Source organism: Erpetoichthys calabaricus, chromosome 14, assembly GCF_900747795.2.
Source record: "Erpetoichthys calabaricus chromosome 14, fErpCal1.3, whole genome shotgun sequence".
NCBI lineage: Eukaryota > Metazoa > Chordata > Cladistia > Polypteriformes > Polypteridae > Erpetoichthys > Erpetoichthys calabaricus.
Window position 1 is genome coordinate 10,269,863 of NC_041407.2, and position 20,866 is coordinate 10,290,728.

General features: G+C 42.6%; 1 protein-coding gene across 1 annotated transcript in view; it reads left to right on the top strand.

The window, feature by feature from the left end:
- uts2r2 (urotensin-2 receptor 2) overlaps window positions 1–20,866 on the top strand; it is a 132,358-nt gene that overhangs the window by 32,105 nt on the left and 79,387 nt on the right. Inside the window, exons 3-5 of the mRNA XM_028819779.2 lie at window positions 9,633–9,708; window positions 9,919–9,961; window positions 13,002–13,066. Coding sequence (XP_028675612.2) covers window positions 9,633–9,708; window positions 9,919–9,961; window positions 13,002–13,066 — 184 coding nt within the window. The remainder of the gene's footprint in view (window positions 1–9,632; window positions 9,709–9,918; window positions 9,962–13,001; window positions 13,067–20,866) is intronic.

Genomic DNA, 20,866 nt, shown 5'->3' on the forward strand with positions numbered 1-20,866 from the left:
GCAACGGTCCATACGGTTTTAAAATACACGGGCAAACTTATCACCAAATCTCTCCACTATATGCTAACACTTCTACCTCTCCAGGATATGGACAGTTGTATGTTTTTGACACCGCGCAAGCTACTGAAGTACGCTTACAAAATAAAGCAAACTCTGCATGCAGCGAAAATGTACTTCTCCAGCTAGATTCCATGCTCAGAACCATCAACCCCTTCGCTAAATCATACAAATACACGCATGAAATCGCTCTGTCCAATCCAACAGCATCTGTACGAATGGTTTTCAAGGAAATCCCTAGGCAGGATTTACGACGATACAATGCCCCGACATGTCACACCGATGTTGCAGCGATTTTCGTCAGGAGAACAAGGGACATTTGCATCTATCCCATAGGAAACTCCTGTAAACAGATTTCCATGCTGAATATGAATTGCGATCCTATGGTTTACCCACTTTTATTCCCTTACGTAGACATTGGCTGGCACAAAGATTTACAACATGTTCCCGATAAAAGAACCACCAAACGAATAAGGCTTACTCAATGCCAATTCTATGCATACAGATTATCAATGAGGAATACATGTAGGATTTTGCACTCCAGCGGCAAACTATTCCAACAGTACGTCGTAGTTGCGTATGTTAAAACAGAGCGCGCGCGTCTCAACTATCTCAGATTACATCAACAAGATCTGTGCGTGGAACAATACAAAGGACAATCAGATGCACTGCAAGCAAACGCTGAAAATAACAACGTACGTGTAGGCAAAATGATCATATTACCGTCCACATTTCCAGAAAGTCCAAGATACATGCAACAAAACTACCAGGATGCCATGGCCATAGTACGTAAATTCGGAAAGTCTGATTTATTTATCACTTTCACATATAATCCTGCTTAGCCGGAAATTCTACATGCACACTGCGTCTTTCAAGAAGTATTTATTTCTTCTTGATTTCTGAATTCCTTTCTCACCGTTTTCCGTTCCTATTCTTACGGGCGTCGGCTAGTACATTATATTGATATTCAAAAGTGACAAAACGTCAATGATGTGTATTTCAAAAACCTGACGTGCTAGCTTAATTCCGATTTCATTTATGAAATCAGTGTCAAAAACTTAATAAAGAGCTGCTCTGAAGTTACCAGAAGCAAACAAAAAATATTTTTTTGTAGACCAGTGCAATCAAAGGTGTCATTTTGCTTGGCTTCTCTTTGCTTACATGCACTTTAACTTCTCACAGTTTCTTCCATATTATATATGCATGTCGTTTATATTTTCTTTACAGACAAGTGTTTTGAAGTTAAACATTTTCCCTGGAGCACTGGGGAGTTTAAATTGCCATCTGTCAAAACGAATGGCAACACACTTAATCCTTGATGTAGGCATTTATAAGCGTAATGGAGTTCTGACCTTTTTGTGTTCCTAGTTGTCAGTCAATTTAGACAAGCGCTGCCACTTTGGTGCCACAGCTTTCTGCGGGGAGCCTGGGGAGGTTTTCAAGATGTCAACAATTTGGCAAAATCGTCGTCAAGATCTGGTGGAGAGAAATCCAACAGCAGTCACGTGGTGAAGAGCAAAACACCTTTGGCGCTTTTATATGCATTTGCTTCTGTTTAAGGAACAACATCTCGACGTGTAGAATGTTGTGTTATGTCAACTCCCCTGAGACGTGGTCTTGGTCACGATATATCTGTTGAAACATCTGCAGTGTTTCCGTTGCTGATTCCCTAAGAAGCTGACAAAATGTAACGTCGTCCAGTTTTTTGAATTTTGAAACTTTTTTTTTTTGCCTACCTGACGTTCTTCTTGAATTCTGCCTCTGAATACTTTCAGAGTATTTGTGATTGACTGATACACACACACACACACACACACACGAGATCCTGCACGTGACATGCATGCACTGACGGCAGCACCACAATTTGGTATCCGACGCTGTTAAGCACTGCTGTCTGACATCTTTATCTTCGGAGCCTTTCAGTTTACATCACTCGCCCTAAACGGGTCAGGCTTTCACTCTTCTCTGTCTTCAGAAACGTCCCGCCGGATACACCAAGGCCAGTTGTGGAATGGAGCGTGTCTGGGGTCTCCTCCCAGTGGGCCTTGCCTTCTATGCAGTTCCAGAAGTACTTTGCTCAAGTCTTTCTGCCCATCATGCTCTCTTCTATACGTGTTTCCGCCTGAGCTCTCTGCTTTTTCTCCCAAATTACGATGAGGTGGGTTGGCACCCTGCCCGGTATTGGTTCCTGCCTTGTGCCATGTGTTGGCTGGGATTGGCTCCAGCAGACCCCCGTGACCCTGTGTTCGGATTCAGCGGGTTGGAAAATGGATGGATAGATAGATACTTTATTAATCCCAAGGGGAAATTCACAAAGCTGTAGGGATTCAGCTTTTTAGTTATCTATCTATCTATGTAATCCTGCCGACTATGCTAACATTAAAATAAATCTCTGTCTGTCTGTTAGTTTAATTGGGAACCTATGAGTGGACTGAATGGCGTGAGTGTGTCCTGATATGAAGGAGCCTATGCAGGCAGGAGCGCTTCAGGCCTGGTGATATTTGTAGCATGAGTTGGATTAAGGAGTATTAAGGAGTATTAAGGAGTAATGAATGCATGGGTGGGTGTTTTCATATCATGAAGTGCAGGACTGGTATTCCGCACAGCCCTGGTAAAGAGGGTAATGAAATACTTAACTTGGACGTCCAAACAAAATGCATCAATTCAACCCTCTTCTGTGCCATAATGAACACGGATGGATTAAAATCCTTAATTTTATTAATCAAAAGTCAAGTAGCAGGCCTTCTGAAATCCACTCAGGTGTGTTTTTATCTTTAGGTAAGTCAGACGTCTTGCCTCTTTTTAAGTAGGTCTGGTTTGTGGGGTGTTCAGGGATCCTTGTTTAGTATTTACTTACTTATTGAGCCACTTTAGCCATTTGTAGCTTTAACTGGATTAAGAGTATTAAGGAGTATTAAGGAGTAATGGATGTACGGGTGGGCGTTTTTATATCATGATGTGCAAAGTGAATAAGCGGTTGGCCCTCATTAGAGGTCTGAAAGCTTCAGACTTTATAGTCTAAACTAGTGGTTCCCAAAGTTGACTGGGCTCCGACCCACCTAACAAAAACTGCCAAATTCGGGACCCATCTCTTAGCCGTCTTAAAAAGGAGGCATAAAATATTGGTAACGCTCAGATTCCCTAGTAGCGAGTCGCGGAACTACTTAATGGTGTCTTATTTGTTCGGGCTGTTTATTTTGTTTAAAGTATTTTTTTCATTTGACATTAATTTGTTATCATCACAGACAACATATATTGTACTTTAGCTCACAAACAGTCACTATGGAAATTTAAGCGTCACCAATATGAATGAAGGACTTTTCAAATAAGAAAAAAAACAACTTTAAGTTACAATTTTTTATTACTTAAATACCTACAAGGACTGTTATTTCAATGAGAAGGGTGTATTTGTTTCCTATTTTTTGTCATTACAGCTTTAGCATCAACTTCAATTTTAGTTACTTTTAATCGCAGTGAGTTTGATAGGTCCAATTTATTTCGGTATTTAGTTTTAATGCTGATCATAGCCGAAAATCCGGCCTCACATAGATATGAGGTACTGAAGGGGAGGAGGACTTTTATAGCTTCATCAAACAGGCAAGGATAGTTCCCAGCAACTGAGAGCCAGAATTTCGTTAACTGCTTGCGATTGAAACTATTTTTCAGTGACGTATCTTCTGATAAATCAATGAGTTCTTCACTTGCTTTTGTTGACATACTACTTGGTAGGCGGTCTTGAAATGGGTTACAAATCCAATTCAACGAGTCGAGCTTTTTCATCTCTTCCCCAAAATAGGCATCAAAGTTATTTTTTAACAATGATAAATGAGTGGAAATTGCAGACAGTATGTTCGTCTTTGGCTGCAGTTGGTTTTCTATAATAAAAGTTTCAAGAGTTTCAAAACAATCATACTTGCCATCCTCAATACAACTTTTCCACAACATAAGCTTTTTCATAAACGCTCGAATTCTATCGTGAACTGCAAAAATGTCTGATTCGTTTGAACCTTGCAAATACAAATTGAGTTCGTTTAATTTCGAAAAAATATCCGCCAAGTATGTGAGCTTGAGAATGAATTCTTTGTCCAGTAGAGATTCAATATATTCAGTTTTTCCTTCCAAGTAAATTGTAACTTCATTGCGTAATTCCACTAATCGTGTCAGTACTTTCCCCCTGGATAACCAACGTACCTCCGTATGCAGAAGAAGAGATGTATGAAGACTACCCATTTCTTCACACAGCTTTTGAAATAAACGTGCTTGTAAGGGTTTTGTTTTAATATAATTTACAATTTTCACAGCTGTATTTAGTACTGTTTTGAAATCAGTAGGTAATGCTTTTGAAACCAGTGCTTCTCTGTGAAGGCTACAGTGTGTCCACAAAGCACAGGGGCTTTGTTTAAGAACTCTTGTAACGACACTGCTATTTTTCCCACACATAGCCCGCGCACCGTCAGTGCATATACCGAAACAGTTCTTCCACTGTAAACCTTTCTCTTTTATATAGGAATCAATTGCATTGAAAATTTCCTCGGCCGTTCCACGACTAATTGGCTTGCAGAACAAGATATCTTCATGCATGTCGTTTTGCCATATATAACGCACAAAAACAAGTAGTTGAGATAGGCCTTGCACGTCAGTAGACTCATCTAGTTGTAGCGTATAATATTTACTACAAACTACCCTCCGGATTAATTCGTCCTCTGCCCATTCAGCCATTTCGTCGATTCGTCGTGCAACAGTATTATTGGACAGTGGTATGCGCTCGATTTCCTTTACTTCTTTTTCCCCAAACATCGCTCCAACAGCATCTTTAATCGATGGTAACACTAAATCTTCGCCAATGGTATGAGGCTTTCCTGCTCTGGCGATCCTTAAGCTAATGAGGTACGAGGCATATACAGCATTTTCATTAATATTAATGAAATGTGAAACAATATTTTTTGAAGATTTCATATCCAACAATTTTCTTTGAAAAAAATCTACTGGCTTATTCGTAAAATGGGAATGCTTCGTTTCTATATGACGCGTCAACTTACTTGGGCGCATACTTTCGTTCGCTAATATTTCGTAGCAAATCACGCATTGAGGACGCGGATCAATCGTATCATGATTCCAAGTGAATCCTAGCTTTAGATATTCAGGGTCATATTTTCTTACAACTTTCCGTCGTTTCGATTCATGCGAACTCGTTGAGGGAGCTTGGAAGTCGGCCTCAGTGCCACTTTTGTCATTTATAAGAACATCTTCTGTCTTTTCATGACAATCAACCGGCGGCGGCGACGTAGTTTTTGCTATCCGTTTCAACCACTTTTCCATTATTATATTCAAACGTTAATAATTGTTTTTAAAAAGATTATAAGGGCGTACGCTAACGAACACAACACAACGCGATAAAGAATGTCACAAAAACAAAAGACGTCCGGCTGTTAGCCCGATCGGTCGGAATATAGTCTTATGTTTCAGGGCCCACTCAATATTCGCTCGCGACCTTTGGGAAATGCTGGTCTAAACACACGTATGCCATCATTTACATCTAACATCTTGCTAAAGTTAAAACAAGAACTTCATCTGAGATGCAAGTTTATGGTAAATTTATGTGCATAAAATCAGGCATACATTAGCTTTATTATTTGATTGGCTGAACACATGTCTATAAATTTGAAATTGTGTTCAGCTACATTGTAAGCTGTTTTTTTTTTTTTTTTTTTTTTTTTTTTGCTCCTTTGTGCAATAGGCATAATGTTTTATTTATTTTACTAGTTTTGATTTGATTTACAATCCCATTTTCTGATTTAAAATGCCCCGCTGATTAAAGTTTCATTACTCTTCCCCAATCTCAGAGGAGGAGCCGAGGTGCAAAATCGAATTTTGATTTTCAGGATTTCCGTGTGTAAGCTTGACATTTATGCTCTTTTAAGTGTGCACTGTGGAATCGCAATGTTTCCTAGGCAGAGAGTACTGGGTGGGCTTTTACCCTTGAGAACTTGTAGCTTTTCACATTCTCTAATCATCCTGACAGCTTAAGAACAGCTGCCTTGTCGTCAGTAAGGTTTGTCATCCCTCATACACACACAAAATATGAATTTGTGTCTATATGGTGTGTGTGTGTGTGGACAGTGCAGCTAAAAATTATTTATACACTGTAAAAAAAAAAAAAAAAAGTGGTCAAAAATAGAAATGAAATTGAGGATATTGTCACAAAAACCACAATGAGACATAAAGAAGGTTTGGCGGCTGCAAAAATGAAATTGAGAATAGAATTACAGATCTTTCCAGATCAGAGTCCACATCTGAACTGCCGGTACAGAGACAACATGGCCACTATAAAGGCCAGTGTAGGAAATGACATCATAATAGGCGGGACCGGACGTGACGTCATCATAGGCAGATCCAGAAAACCAGAAGTGATGTCATCACAGGCGGCGGAAACTTGTGGGATTTCCCGAGAATGGTCAGCAAGGGATGGAGAAAGACAGTTGGCGCACCCCGCCACCCCCTGGTCGGACGTGGAATTGCCGTTATTCAGGCTCTTTAGTTGACTCCTACTCGCGTGTGTGTGACATTATATATAAATAAAAGAAGTGCTGCAGTGTTAGGATGTGATTTTGTTTTTTTGGTGTTAGATTTGGAGGTGCAAGTTAGTGAATATATTGGTGACCATCTAAATTAGTTATCAGTTATTTTGTGCTTTATACAGGTGCTGGTCATAAAATTAGAATATCATGACAAAGTTGATTTATTTCAGTAATTCCATTCAAAAAGTGAAACTTGTATATTAGATTCATTCATTACACACAGACTGATGTATTTCAAATGTTTATTTCTTTTAATGTTGATAATTATAACTGACAACTAATGAAAGTCCCAAATTCAGTATCTCAGAAAATTAGAATATCAATTAAGACCAATGCAAAAAAAGAATTTTTAGAAATGTTGGCCAACTGAAAGGTATGAACATGAAAAGTATGAGCATGTACAGCACTCAATATTTAGTTGGGCTCCTTTGGCCTGGATTACTGCAGCAATGCGGCGTGGCATGGAGTCGATCAGTCTGTGGCACTGCTCAGGTGTTATGAGAGCCCATGTTGCTCTGATAGTGGCCTTCAGCTCTTCTGAATTGTTGGGTCTGGCGTATTGCATCTTCCTCTTCACAATACCCCATAGATTTTCTATGGGGTTAAGGTCAGGCGAGTTTGCTGGCAAATCAAGAACAGCGATACCATGGTCCTTAAACCAGGTACTGGTAGCTTTGGCACTGTGTGCAGGTGCCAGGTCCTGTTGGAAAATGAAATCTGCATCTCCATAAAGTTTGTCAGCAGCAAGAAGCATGAAGTGCTCTAAAACTTCCTGGTAGACGGCTGCGTTGACCTTGGACCTCAGAAAACACAATGGACCAACACCAGCAGATGACATGGCACCCCAAACCATCACTGACTGTGGAAACTTTACACTGGACCTCACGCAACGTGGATTCTGTGCCTCTCCTCTCTTCCTCCAGACTCTGGGACCTTGATTTCCAAAGGAAATGCAAAATTTACTTTCATCAGAGAACATAACTTTGGACCACTCAGCAGCAGTCCAAAGGCGAGACGCTTCTGACGCTGTCTCTTGTTCAAGAGTGGCTTGACACAAGGAATGTGACAGCTGATACCCATGTCTTGCATACGTCTGTGTGTGGTGGTTCTTGAAGCACTGACTCCAGCTGCAGTCCACTCTTTGTGAATCTCCCCCACATTTTTGTTTCCCAGTCCTCTCCAGGGTGCGGTTATCCCTATTGCTTGTCCATTTTTTTCTGTCACATCTTGTCCTTCCCTTCGCCTCTCCATTAATGTGCTTGGACACAGAGCTCTGTGAACAGCCAGCCTCTTTAGCAATGACCTTTTGTGTCTTGCCCTCCTTGTGCAAGGTGTCAATGGTTGTCTTTTGGACAACTGTCAAGTCAGCAGTCTTCCTCATGATTGTGTAGCCTACAGAACTCGACTGAGAGACCATTTAAAGGCTTTTGAGTTAATGAGCTGATTAGAGTGTGGCACCAGGTGTCTTCAATATTGAACCTTTTCACAATATTCTAATTTTCCGATACTGAATTTGGGACTTTCATTAGTTGTCAGTTATAATCATCAACATTAAAAGAAATAAACATTTGAAATACATCAGTCTGTGTGTAATGAATGAATCTAATATACAAGTTTCACTTTTTGAATGGAATTACTGAAATAAATCAACTTTGTCGTGATATTCTAATTGTATGACTAGCACCTGTATTTAGCACTTTGCAGTAACCCGTTTTCATTTTGACAATAAAGAGTCTTTTTCTCTTATCTCTTGTCTATCTAGCAGGGGGCGCTAGTTCCCTTGTTGGAATAAGTTCTTTTGTAATTGTGACATGTTACATAACCCAGAACTATATAGATATAATATAAAAAGGTGATACTGCGCTAAAAAATCACATCGGAGAGATATCTTAGCTTTCTTTAATGACGATTTACGTGGCATAACAGATGAGGAAGCCATGACAAGACTTTTCGGGGAGTGGGAGCCCAATGTACAGAGTCTGCCAATTTCCGGATCGGATGACGTTATCTCTCATCCGTCCGTCGGCTTCAAAGGTGTGCCAGGCAATGTTCTAAGACTTTCTACTTTTTCTCCATGTGCAGGCCCCCACTTAGGTCAACCATGCCATTCCAAACAAGGAAAAGAAGATCGAATGTCACGCTGACTCTGACACACTGTAATGGTGCACATTGCCCATTTTGCAGTTGTCCTTAACTGGCCCCCTGTACTAAATCTGGCTCTGTGTTAGCTGTACATGTGAGAAAAAAAGAGAAAAGCAGATTTAAAATATCTGCACAGAGCACAGTGACATATTAACCTTATATTCTGATTACAATCGGCATCAAAAAAAATACTCCATTAAATTACTTTATGTAAGAATAGCATTTAAAAACATTCAATGGGGTGAATACTTTTGGCTGCTTTCTTGTTCCTGGATTAGTGTTGTCAGTACAGTTTGAGAAGTGACATCTACACAGCTCAGTCCGGTTATGCCCCGCCACCTACACACTTGTTGCGCTTTGATTCTCACTTAAATGAAGTCTAAGGAGATCAGCTTTCTCACAGGAGCAAACTTTCTGATGGCGCTCATTTCATATCCACATTAACTTCAATCTGAACTGTACACGTGTAATTACTCCCTTTAGATTTTTACAGTCCTGTGTAGTTGTATGCGTTCCTCCAGCCTTTCTTCTTTTTCAGGTCTGGTTAAAGAAATTACTAATCTCTGCATTTTCTAATCGTGTGCACTTCATGTTGCCGTTTCCTCTGCCTTCATATAGTTGTAATAGACCCCTAGGGTTAGAGCTACCCACCTAGTTGCTGTTTAGTTTGTGTCGCGGAGGTTCCTATTTTGGTGCAAACAATGCAGCAGAGCCTTTCCTAGCAGTATGTTTGTCACTCGTCCTATTTTGAAGCCTAAAGTCACCCGCCTTTGTTGTTGTTCTCCACTTGCGTGAGACGTGTGGTTTTCTTGACTTGCCTGTTAATTGCGCACCTTTTACCTTTTTTGTTATCAGGCTGTACACCTCAGAGATGTGGCAGAGCAGTGACTGATGCTGTGATAAGTCGGGAAGAGGCTGGAAGAATGCTCAGGTACCTGTGTTTAAGAGACTTATAAAGGGATTTAAGTTCACAATGTATTTATTAAAATATATGACAATGCTGCACTTTAATAACCTGCTTAAATCTCCGTATTACAGTGAGAATATAAAAGTCAAGTATGTGAGTGAATAGCAAGGTGCCTGTAATATTTGGAGCTTACTCTAATTATGCTTCATGTTAACTGAAGTCTTTGTTTAACAGATTAGCAGAGAGTGGACTCGCACTTGGAGGATCGGATGGAGGTGTAAGTATCTGCTTTTGGATATGCGCCTTCTTTGTGTAGACAGGAGAAGAAATCTGCTTTGGGTGCTGGCAGAGATCCACAATTCTTCTCTCTGTTATGTGAGTGTTTTGTACTGCCAGTGCTTACAGGATAAACAAAGAAAAAACTCGTATTGTTTTAATGTGCTGTCCGTTTTGTTGTTAAAAGTGTGACTCATTGGAATTGAAGCCAGAGCACGTCCACAACAGCCTTGAGTGAGAGAGAAAGCAGCTCTCTAGTGCTAGGAAGGAATTAGAGCGCCGATGAAAGCAGACGTCTCCTGGGCTTGAATGTGCAGAGCTGCTCCTCCGTAGCACTGTGACATGGAAGACCGAAGTCTCGGCAAAAAGCTTCTCAGAAATCATTTTTTGATAGCTGTAGGGATTCAGCTTTTTAGTTATCTGTCTATCTATGTAATCCTGCCAACTATGCTAACATTAAAATAAATCTGTCTGTCTATCTATCTGTCTTTCTATCTATCTTGCCTACTATGCTAAAACTAAAATCTGTCTGTCTGTCTGTCTGTCTGTCCGTCCATCTGTCTGTCTGTCTGACTGTCTATCTATCATATCCTGCCTACTATACTAATATCTATCTATCTATCTATCTATCTATCTATCTATCTATCTATCTATCTATCTATCTATCTATCTATCTATCTATTCCTGCCAACTATGCCAAAATTACAATCTATCTGTGGTAGATGAAGTGACCTGCTCATGGGCACACAGTGACAGCCGTGCAAGTTGAACCCACAACCTCTGGGTCTAAACTCCAAAGTCTTAACCACGACTCCACCCTGCCTGCCAATAGTATTAGCCCTTTATTTAAAGAAAATGAATAAAGAAAAGCCCTTAGTAAACACAGTGGTACTGATACACACACTTAACTGATGGCACTATAACTGACACCCATTGTCTTATGAAATTTTCCGGGTGAAGCCGGGTAGCACAGCTGGTCTTATTAAAATATGAAATGCAGTAGTTTGTAAGTTGAGGACCGGAGTTCCATGCCAGGTTGTTTGTCTGTTTCCCCCCACAACCCCAAAGACATGCAGGTCAGGTTCCAACTTTGGTGAGTGGGCCCTGCCATGGGCAAGCGTGGCACTGATTCAAGCCCAGTGCTGCCTCCTGTGACCCTGAATTAGATGAAGAGGGTGTAAAAATGCAGTGTTACGTATTTTATATTCAGTATAATTATAATCTGTTCATTCTTTTGATTTCCAGATCTTGATTACCTTTATTTTCAGAAAGCTTTTGATTAGGTCCCACTTGAGAGATTGGGCATCAAATAAAGAGAAGTGGGAATTCAGGGCATAGTATTTAGGTGGGTTCAGAATTAGCTAGAATACAGAAAGCATATTGCTGTGGTGCGCAGAACCTTATTAAGAATTAGTTGATGTTAAAAGTGGTGCCCCTCAGTGGCCGGTGCTGGGGCCGACGCTGTTTGTATCATACAGACGTGATCTGTATAGGAATATAAATAACAGGCTGGTTGCGTTTGCAGGCGGAATCAAAAGAGGTGGAAGAGCAGACAGTGCAGTTTCAGCTAAATGATTACAAAGGGACTTGGATAGCAGGGCAGATTTGTGGCAGATGAAATGCAATGTAATAAATAAATGTAAGCGTATTCTGCATAGGCAACAGAACTGTTAGATTTGGATACACGATGGCAGCCCTGAAACTTGAAAGTACCCCTTTGATCTGGGAGTCGTAGTGGACTTGTCACGGATGTGGATATTTTACAAAACAGACTCGGCAGCGCCAGAGAAGTCCAGAGAAGTGGCAGATTCTGGGACTGAGAGTCATGGGTTATGAGGGAAGATTGAACTTATTTAGTTGAAGTAAACGGAGATGAAGAAGAGACATGAAAGGATTTAATAGTAGAATGCAGCTCTTACTTTCAAATATGTTACACCACAGGGACACCATTGAAAGCTCAAGGCTAGTGTTTGTTCAAATGTCAGAATACGCTTTTGCACAATAAGAACCAAGAACACATGGAATAAATTACCAAGGAGTGCGGTGGAGTGTAGGACATTAGGAACCTTCAACTCTCAACTGTTCTAGATGAGCTTGTTGGACTAAGTGGCCTGTGCTTGCCACACTTCTTGTAATGTTGTAGGAAGGTGAGCCCGTTGCTACCGCAGTATGTGTTAAGTAGAGAGGACACACCGTCAATCCCATTGATCCACGTTAGGAATACCAATCAACCTGACTTCAGGTTAATGGATTATGGGCGCAGAACTGGAGTCAACCCGCTTAGCCACTGATTGACAAATGTAGGCGAGCACGTCGGCCATAACGAAACCCCAGAGGAGAGAGAAACTCGCTTAGCCGCTAATACAAAACCGATGCGATTGATTGATTGATTGAATCCATGGTTTCTAGGAGCCCGGGCTTTTTAGAGCACAGGCTTACGCAGCTAGTAGTTAATAAGAAGTACTGAGCTGCTCCATGGCGTTTAGGTGACGTTTGTGAGAAAAATCAAATGAACTGTACGGGGAGTATCAGAGGGAGTCACTTTCAAGCACGGGTCTCAAACTCGGCTCCTGGAAAGCCACAATGACGTCACGTTTTTGCTGCAAAACAAGTTTATGATGAGAAACTAGGTGCTGCGGTTGCTTCTGTTGTTTAGCACCACACAGTGTGTTCTATTAGCAGTAGTCATCGTCTATGAATTAGGACAGTGGCTGGAATGAAAGCCTGCAGTCGCTGTGGCCTTCCAGAAACTGAGATTAAGACCCCTGTTTTAAAGATGGAAGATATGAGAGAGAAAGAGAGACTGAAAAATGTATGGAATTTGTGTCGGCAAAGAGGCCTGGCACTTTGAAACTATTTAAATGTTCACAAATTGGGGGAAATGCTGTGTTTCCCCGTACATACAGTAAATAGAACGTCGTACCAGGGATGCAGTGCCTAGTAATCGCCAGAGTTGTTTTGATTCAGCAATGGGAGCCTAGGGTTGTACTGGTGTCATTATTATGTGTGATTTATCTCCAATATGCATTCCTTTGTTTCAGGCTTCAATTCTGGACCTTCATTCTGGTGCTTTGTCCATGGGGAAGCAATTTGTGAATATCTACAGGTGAGAATAACGGCAACGGTTTGTGTGACCCCGACACCACGGGTCGCATGCTATGAAAATGCACTGTATAAATAAATGTTTTCAATGTACAGAAGAATGAAATGCTGGCACTACGTGAGGGGTAAGTCGCGGTTCTTTGTCTTCGTAATGGACGTTAACGCCCTGTCGAGCGAGGCTTTGGTCTGAGATACACATGAGGCCGCCGCCGACTCGCTTTGTAACCCTGAATGAGTCATTTTAATTTCTGTGAGCTGCTGATCCTTCCTGGAGTGGTTGAAAAAGCGTGGAGGAATCTGCTTAGCTTCTTTATTCCCCCACAGCTATAATGTGCTGTTCCATCTCCTAGAAGGATCTGCCCTGGGGGGACACTGGGAAATTATCCCACTCTGTAATAGACCGCCATGTTTGCTGCTGATTTCCAACAAATGTCGGAGGCTCATGCATGGCAATGAGTGTAGGGACAGCACAAGAATAATCCTACGGCTTACGTTTTACTGATTGCCTCTGTAATTATTCTGATCATTTCTGGCAGAAAATGACTGCTTAGGACTTGACATGTAATGTGTGGTGAGTGACATCATTATGCTTTCCTTTCGGAATGAGCGACTATATGTGAATGTGCTGCTAAGGCTGGCATTTCACAACTTCTTTTTCAGATTTTTGTAAATATATTTTTCTATGCTTTAAGACGGTCTTTGGCCAAGCGCCACCGAAAGAGGCCCGTGATTTTTGCCCACCAGGAGGTCATTGAGAGCTTTTTAGCCTCAAATGTCAAGTGTCCACTGAGCTCAAGACTTCAAAGTAACTTTTCAACAAAAATTAAAGATGCTTTTCTTCTAGAAGATGGTCCCAGAGTACTGTTTGAGCCAAGATGTACAGTGGGTATAGAAAAGAATCCCCCCACCGAGAAATACAGTGGAACCTCGGTTTGCGAACATAATTCGTTCTGGAAACGTGCTCGTAGTCCAAAGCACTCGTATATCAAAGTGAATTTCCCCACAAGAAATAATGGAAACTCAGATGATTTGTTCCACAACCCAAAACTATTCATATAAAAATGATTAATACAAAATATAAAGTAAAAATACATAAAACAAATTAACTTGCACTTTACCTTTGAAAAGAATCCTGGCTGGTGTGAGTGAGTTTCTAAACTCTTGTGGGATTGCACCCAACGGGATGACACGCTGAAGAGCGTCCCAAAGCAATCGCAGTCTCCCAGTGCTGTAGCAGTTCTCCGTAAAAGCGAATCCGAAAAGATCGCGGACATGTTATAAGCGCCTGCCGTCAATGGGTGATACAAGGAACATTATAAATGTGCAGTGCCCTGCCTGACTGCTGTGTCTGTGTATAAATAACCGCGCTGTTGCTGTTTCAAGCTGAATAAAGCTTGTGTGATAAGCAGCCCAGACACAGACAGACGGACACCATTGTACAGTCCACCACACGTTTATTATACATAATTTGTACAATTACTGTGCACAAACCCAGTGCCTCCAGCACCAATCTCCCCCAAAGTCCAGGCTCTCACTCTCTCTGCCTGCTCGTCAGGCCGCCTCCTCTCTCCTGCCTCCAAAACCTTGTCCACTCCTCACCCAACTCCAGTCCTTCTTTGCAGGGAGGCGGCCCCTTTTATAAGTGCCCGGATGGGCTCTAGGTGATCCCCGACACTCCCTAGACACTCCCCTGTGTGGCGGAAGTGCCGGCTGTGTTCCCAGAAGCCCTCCGGGTGTTCCCAGTCTTCTTCCCCCCAGCACTTCCTGGTGTGGCGGAAGTGTTGGGATTCCGGGTTCTTCAGGTATGGGGGCGTCCCCTGGCAGAGACCACAGGCCCCTACAGGGTGGGGCTTCCAAGCCCTGCACCCGTGGCCCCTAATGGAACCAGGGTGGTCGCCCTCTCGTGTTCTGGATGAGGCATGAACCCTCCTCCTGTCTTCCTGGGCGTCCCGGCTGGGGGTGGCACCCAGCCGTCTGCCACACTTGTGTTGCTAAAGTACTGAGACTCAGCTTCGTGTTTTAGGGTGCAAGACGGGGACTCGCACGTCACAGCACACACGAGCATGCGCGAGCACACACACACACACACACACACGAGCGTGTACACACACGCACGCGCACACAGTCACAATGCTAATGCTGTAGTAAACACTATACGCTCGTATGGATGTTGACTATATGAGTGAAGCACGCAGACTCAGACGGAGAATAGGAGACGATTGCCCACAATCCCGCAGTGAGAGAGAGAGAGAGAGAAGAATCATCAGCTCAGTTGTGATCACATGACGCTCAGCAGACAAAGCGTATACAGTACATACTACTCGTACTGCAAGACCTCGCTTGTTTATCAAGTGAAAATTTATTAAAAATTTTTGCTCGTCTTGCAAAACACTTGTAAACCAAGTTACTCGCAAACCGAGGTTCCACTGTATTCCCATTTTTTTTTTTGCTTTACAGCCTTAAATGAAAACACACAAACCAATATTTTTTTCCAGCTTTACTTGCTCAATGCAATCTATAACATCCAAGTGAAAGATATCACAGCTACAGTTCAGAAGAATTATAAAAAAATAAAAAACAAGAAATCCTGAGATTAATAAAGGACCCCCCCTCCTAAACTCAATCAGGTGTCAGTGCCCACCATTTCCATTGCAGTTACTGGCTTCCTTCCGCCAGTGATCAGTTGTAATGAGTGTGAATAGTGAAGCTGTTCCTGGTCCATTCATTCCCTTGCTTGGCAGTGCAACTGACTATGGTGGCCAGCCACTTTGAAAAGATCTCAGGGATAGAGTTGTGGGCAGACATAAGGTAGGAGATGGAGACAAAAACATCTGAAAGGCTTTATCAATCCCAAGGAGCACAGTAAAGTCCATCGTAAAGAAGGTACTACTAGGACTTTCCCTGGTTCCGGCCATCCCTCCAAACTGGATGGAAGAGCAAAAGGAGGAAACTGGTAAGAGAGGCTAGCAAGAGGCCAATGGCCACTTTGAAGGAGTTCCAGGATTTGATGGCAAAGAGTGGTCATTAATGGTGTGCATGTGACAACAATTTCACAAGCGCTCCACAATTGTGGCTTGTTTAGGAGGGTCGCACTTCTCAAGAAAGGCCACATTAAGGCTCGTTTGAGCTTGTCCAGCTCCATGCCTACAATAGAGCCTTATTAATTATTATTATAATATAATTATTAATAGAATGCACCTTGAAGATTCTGATGCCAAGTGGAAAAAGGTCTTATGGTCAGATGAGACCAAAATCAAACTACTTGGCCTCAGTACCAAACGGTACACCAATGCAGCTCACCATCCACAACACACCGTACCTACAGTAAAGCATGGAGGGGGCAGCATCCTGTTGTGGGGGTCCTGGGGCTCTCGTCAGGGTAGAAGGAAAAATGGATGCGACAAAATACTGTCAGATTCTTGAGAAAAACCTTCTACCCTCTGCCAGGAAGTTGAAGATGGGCAGAATGTTCACCTTTCAACACGACAACGACCCGAAGCACACAGCAAAATGGACCACACAGTGGCTGAAGGAGAGAAAAGCGAATGTCCTGGTGTGGCCAGTCAGAGCCCAGACCTCAATCACAGTGAAAATCTGTGGAAAGATCTGAAGATAGCGCCAGGCGCTCCAGTTTCCTCCCACAGTCCAAACAGATGCAGGTTAGGTGGATTGGTGATTCTAAATTGGCCCTAGTGTGTGCTTGGTGTGTTTGTGTGTGTCCTGCGGTGGGTTGGCACTCTGCCTGGGTTTGGTTCCTGCCCTTGTGCCCAGTGTTGGCTGGGATTGGCTCCAGCAGACCCCCGTGACCCTGTGTTCGGATTCAGCGGGTTGGAAGATGGATGGATCTGAAGATAGCAGACCAGCAACGCTCACCATCCAATTTGACTGAACTTGAACAGTTAAACTGTAAAGAAGAGTGGGGGGCAAATATTGAGTGGGCTCAATCTAGGTGTGCAAAGCTGATAGAGAAGAATCCCAACAGACTCAAGGGTGCCATTAAAGCAAAAGGTGGGTCAACAAAATGACGTTGACATTGGGTGGGTGATCCTTTATTAATCTCAGTAGGTCTTGCTTTTGATTTTTAAAAATGTTTAAATATCTTTCACTTGGATGTTATCGGTTGCATTGAGTAAGTAAAGCTGGGAAGAAATATTCTTTGTGTGTGTTTTCATTTAAGGCTTGTGATAAGCTGCCCGGACACAGACAGACGGACACCATTGTACAGTCCACCACACGTTTATTTACACTATAATACAGTCCAATAAAGTGCACAACCCAGTGCTTCTCGCACCAAACTCCCCCAAAATCCAGGCCTCTTCCAACACAGTGCCTGTTCCTTCAAGCCTCCTGCACTCGACCCTGTCCACTCCTCACCCGACTCCAGTCCTTCTCTGCAGGGAGGCGGCCCCTTTTCTAATTACCCGGATGGGCTCCAGGTGATTCCCGACACTATAGGCGGAAGTGCCGGCTATACTCCTGGAAGCCCTCCGGGTGTTCCCTGTCTTCTTTCCCCCAGCACTTCCTGGTGTGGCGGAAATGTTGGGGTTCCGGGTCCTTCAGGCATGGGGGCGCCCCCTGGCGGACACCACGGGCCCTTCCAGGGTTGGGCTTCTAAGCCCTGCACCCATGGCCCTCAAAGGAACCAGGGCGGCCGCCCCCTTGTGGTCCGGAGGGGGCATGAGCCCTCCTCCTGCCCTCCTGGGCACCACCCCCAGCCACGTGCCACAGGCTGTAAAGCAAAAAAAATGGGAATATTTCAGGGGGGATTCTTTTCTATACCCGCTGTACATTTTTTTCCTGAGCGAGGTTCTCGTCTAATGATGTTTAACTGATGTTTAAATCTTTTAATGTAGTGTGTTTCTTTTTATTCATTGTTGCCAACCCTCAGTATTATATATGTTGAGACTGCGGCCCCTGCCTCGCTGTGTAATTCTCATTTAGTCGTTCAATTTGTGTTGCCGCCTGTTCTGTCCAGATGGGGGTGCTGGATGAGCGAAGACAGTGGGGAGGCTCAGTTAAGACTCTGCTCTTTGGCTCCATCTCTTTCTAAGACCCCTGTAAAAATGTGGGGCATGCACTCTGACTGTTGTGAACTTATTTAATAATAATAATTCATTACATTTCTATAGCGCTTTTCTCAGTACTCAAAGCGCTATCCACGCAGGGAGGAACCGGGAAGCGAACCCACAATCTTCCACAGTCTCCTTACTGCAAAGCAGCAGCACTACCACTGCGCCACCTATGAGGACATTCTCATTGGCATCCCAAAAACGTGCTGTTGAAGGTAAAAGCCAGGGCCATATTCTGTGTACTTCTTTCCACCTTCCTACACAATTGAATTTCATGAAGAAACATAAAGGACTGGACATCTCTGTTCATTGCAATAAAGAAACCAAGTAAAATGTCTTCCTTACTGGCTGTGGTTTAATATGATGATCAGTAAGTTTTAGATTTCCCAATGAGAGTACTGAACAGGCGGACGAGGCCCCCAACTTAACTGTAGTACCAATGTGAGCAGCTGAAAAATGTCCCATAAAGCCCCCACCGTCCACTTTTGCCTGCCTACTCGACTGACATCAGACTACAAAAAGGCAGCATGCAAGCATCAAGGCCACGGCCATTTTCAGTCATGGATTCTAGGGAATAATATATTCTAGGGAAACCCAAGCCCATCTTGTTCCACTGGCAGACTTGGAGAGCGTTAGTACCTTTCTTAGGACCACCCTCTCCACTCTTCCCTTTAAGTTTACATTAGGAATTCCAGGATTCTTTCTTTTGATGTACAAGGTGGGCAGAAGGCTTAGCAGTCTAACTTGAGCCACCAATAGGTGGTGCTGTTGTTTTACGTTTATCCCCTTTATGGTGGTATTATTGTTTAGATTCTAGTTCATGGGTGTCAAACTCCGAGCCATTCTAACAATTGATCAGTTTTCACTGCTAATTATTTCCTTTCCCCTTCATTTTAATAGCCCTGTTTTTAAGGATTCAGTCCTCTGAATTGATTCATTTCTTCATCAAATGGCAGCCAAAGAGAAATGACACATGAAACAAGCCAAACTGATGCCAGCTAAACTGGGGCTTCAAACTCCAACCAGTTCCTTAATGAGAAGCCCATTCTTGCTGTTAATTAAACCCGTTATTTAATTCCACGACTTGCTGCTGCTCTCATTCTGCTACAGCAGACATTTCCCAAACTGTTGATTTTCTGTTTCTGATTATTGACCTGAGAGATCAGCCTTACTGAGACCTTCACCTTTCTTTATGTTCAGATAATGTGGTTAGCTGCTCACCTGTTTGCTCGTTTTGTGTGTCGTTATTGTTTGGCTGCTAATTAAGGAAAAAGAAAGAACTAAGGGGTCCGAGTCGAGTTCATTAAAACGAAGGCAAAAGAAGTTAATTAGCAGAAAAAACAGGTCACTAATTAAGAAGGTGGTTAGAATGAAAACCTGCAGCCATTGCGGCCCTCCAGGACCGGAGTTCGACACCCCTGTTCTAGTTGATTAATTCCGGTTTTATTTATTTCTTTTTTATTTAACATTTAGTCAGCATTGTTTAGGTAGTGCTTAAATGCCAGGACACACTGGTTATACACAATCACGCTAATATTAACCTAAGAATAATGGTTAATGGTTAATAATGGTTAGTTTTAAGAATGCAGCAACATGCTCATGGCCTTAAGTGGAAAAGGAAGATTTGCAGAGTGCTTGCTGTACAAAAAACATGTTTTTATCTCATCTCATCTCCTTCACAAATTCATATAATCAAATGCATAATCACGAGGGACCAGAGTCGATGCCAGTAGCACAGGGCACAAGGCAGGAAACGTAACTGTGTATGGTGCCAATCCATTGTAGGACTCATTCATGTGCCAGGCCCACTTTGGAACTGCCAGTTAACTTGACCTGCATATCTCTGGAGACCCCCCAACACACACACACACACACGGTGAATGTACTGATCTCACATGGAGGGTTAGCATGTACGCGATTCAAGTACAGGACAGCTAAACCAGTGAGATGACCGCGTGACTTGCTACTCCAGTGTGCCGTGTGTGGGGGTTTATTTTAAAGTTTGTTACTTTTGGAGACTCCATCATGGCATTGTACTATAGAGGAAATGGCAGGTTAAAAGGCTACAGGGTGCTGGACCAGGAGATGACTTACAGAAAAACATAAACTAGGAATGGATTGGGGTCAAAGGCCAGAAGGAGCAACCAAACCGATCACAAAAGCAGTGCAGACCATTAATCCAAATTGAAAAAGAACTCTTCCTGGAGTAGATTTGCATTAACTACTGCATCCCTTTTTTTTTTTTGAAGTACAATCCAGAAACTTGGATGCAACTTCTAGCACAGCACCGTCATAAAATAGCTGCAGTTTGGTGACATCACTTGTTGCAACTTCCAGCCCCCACATAGTAGCAACAGGGCACCTTTGCCAAGAACAACATGGCCGTGACCATTGAAAAAATTGCCAAAATAATTGAAAACGGTCACAACCTCGGAATGCTGTGTTGGAAAACCTAACCAACTGGCACTCCACTGCCTGACCAGAATTAACATCCTAAAACAGAGGTTCTCAGTGTCGGTGCTGGGGGCCCACTGTGGCTGCAGGTTTTTGTTCCAACCAGCTTCTATTTTTAATTGGACTCCTGGGCTAATTAAGTGAACTGCTGTTTGTCAAATTCTGTGTTTTGGGAAAAATGTATAAATTAGAAAACTAAGTTTGGTATATTAAAATGTACCAAGCAGTTATATTGGAATAATGTATTTTGTTTTCTTTTTAACAATATTTTCATTCTGTTT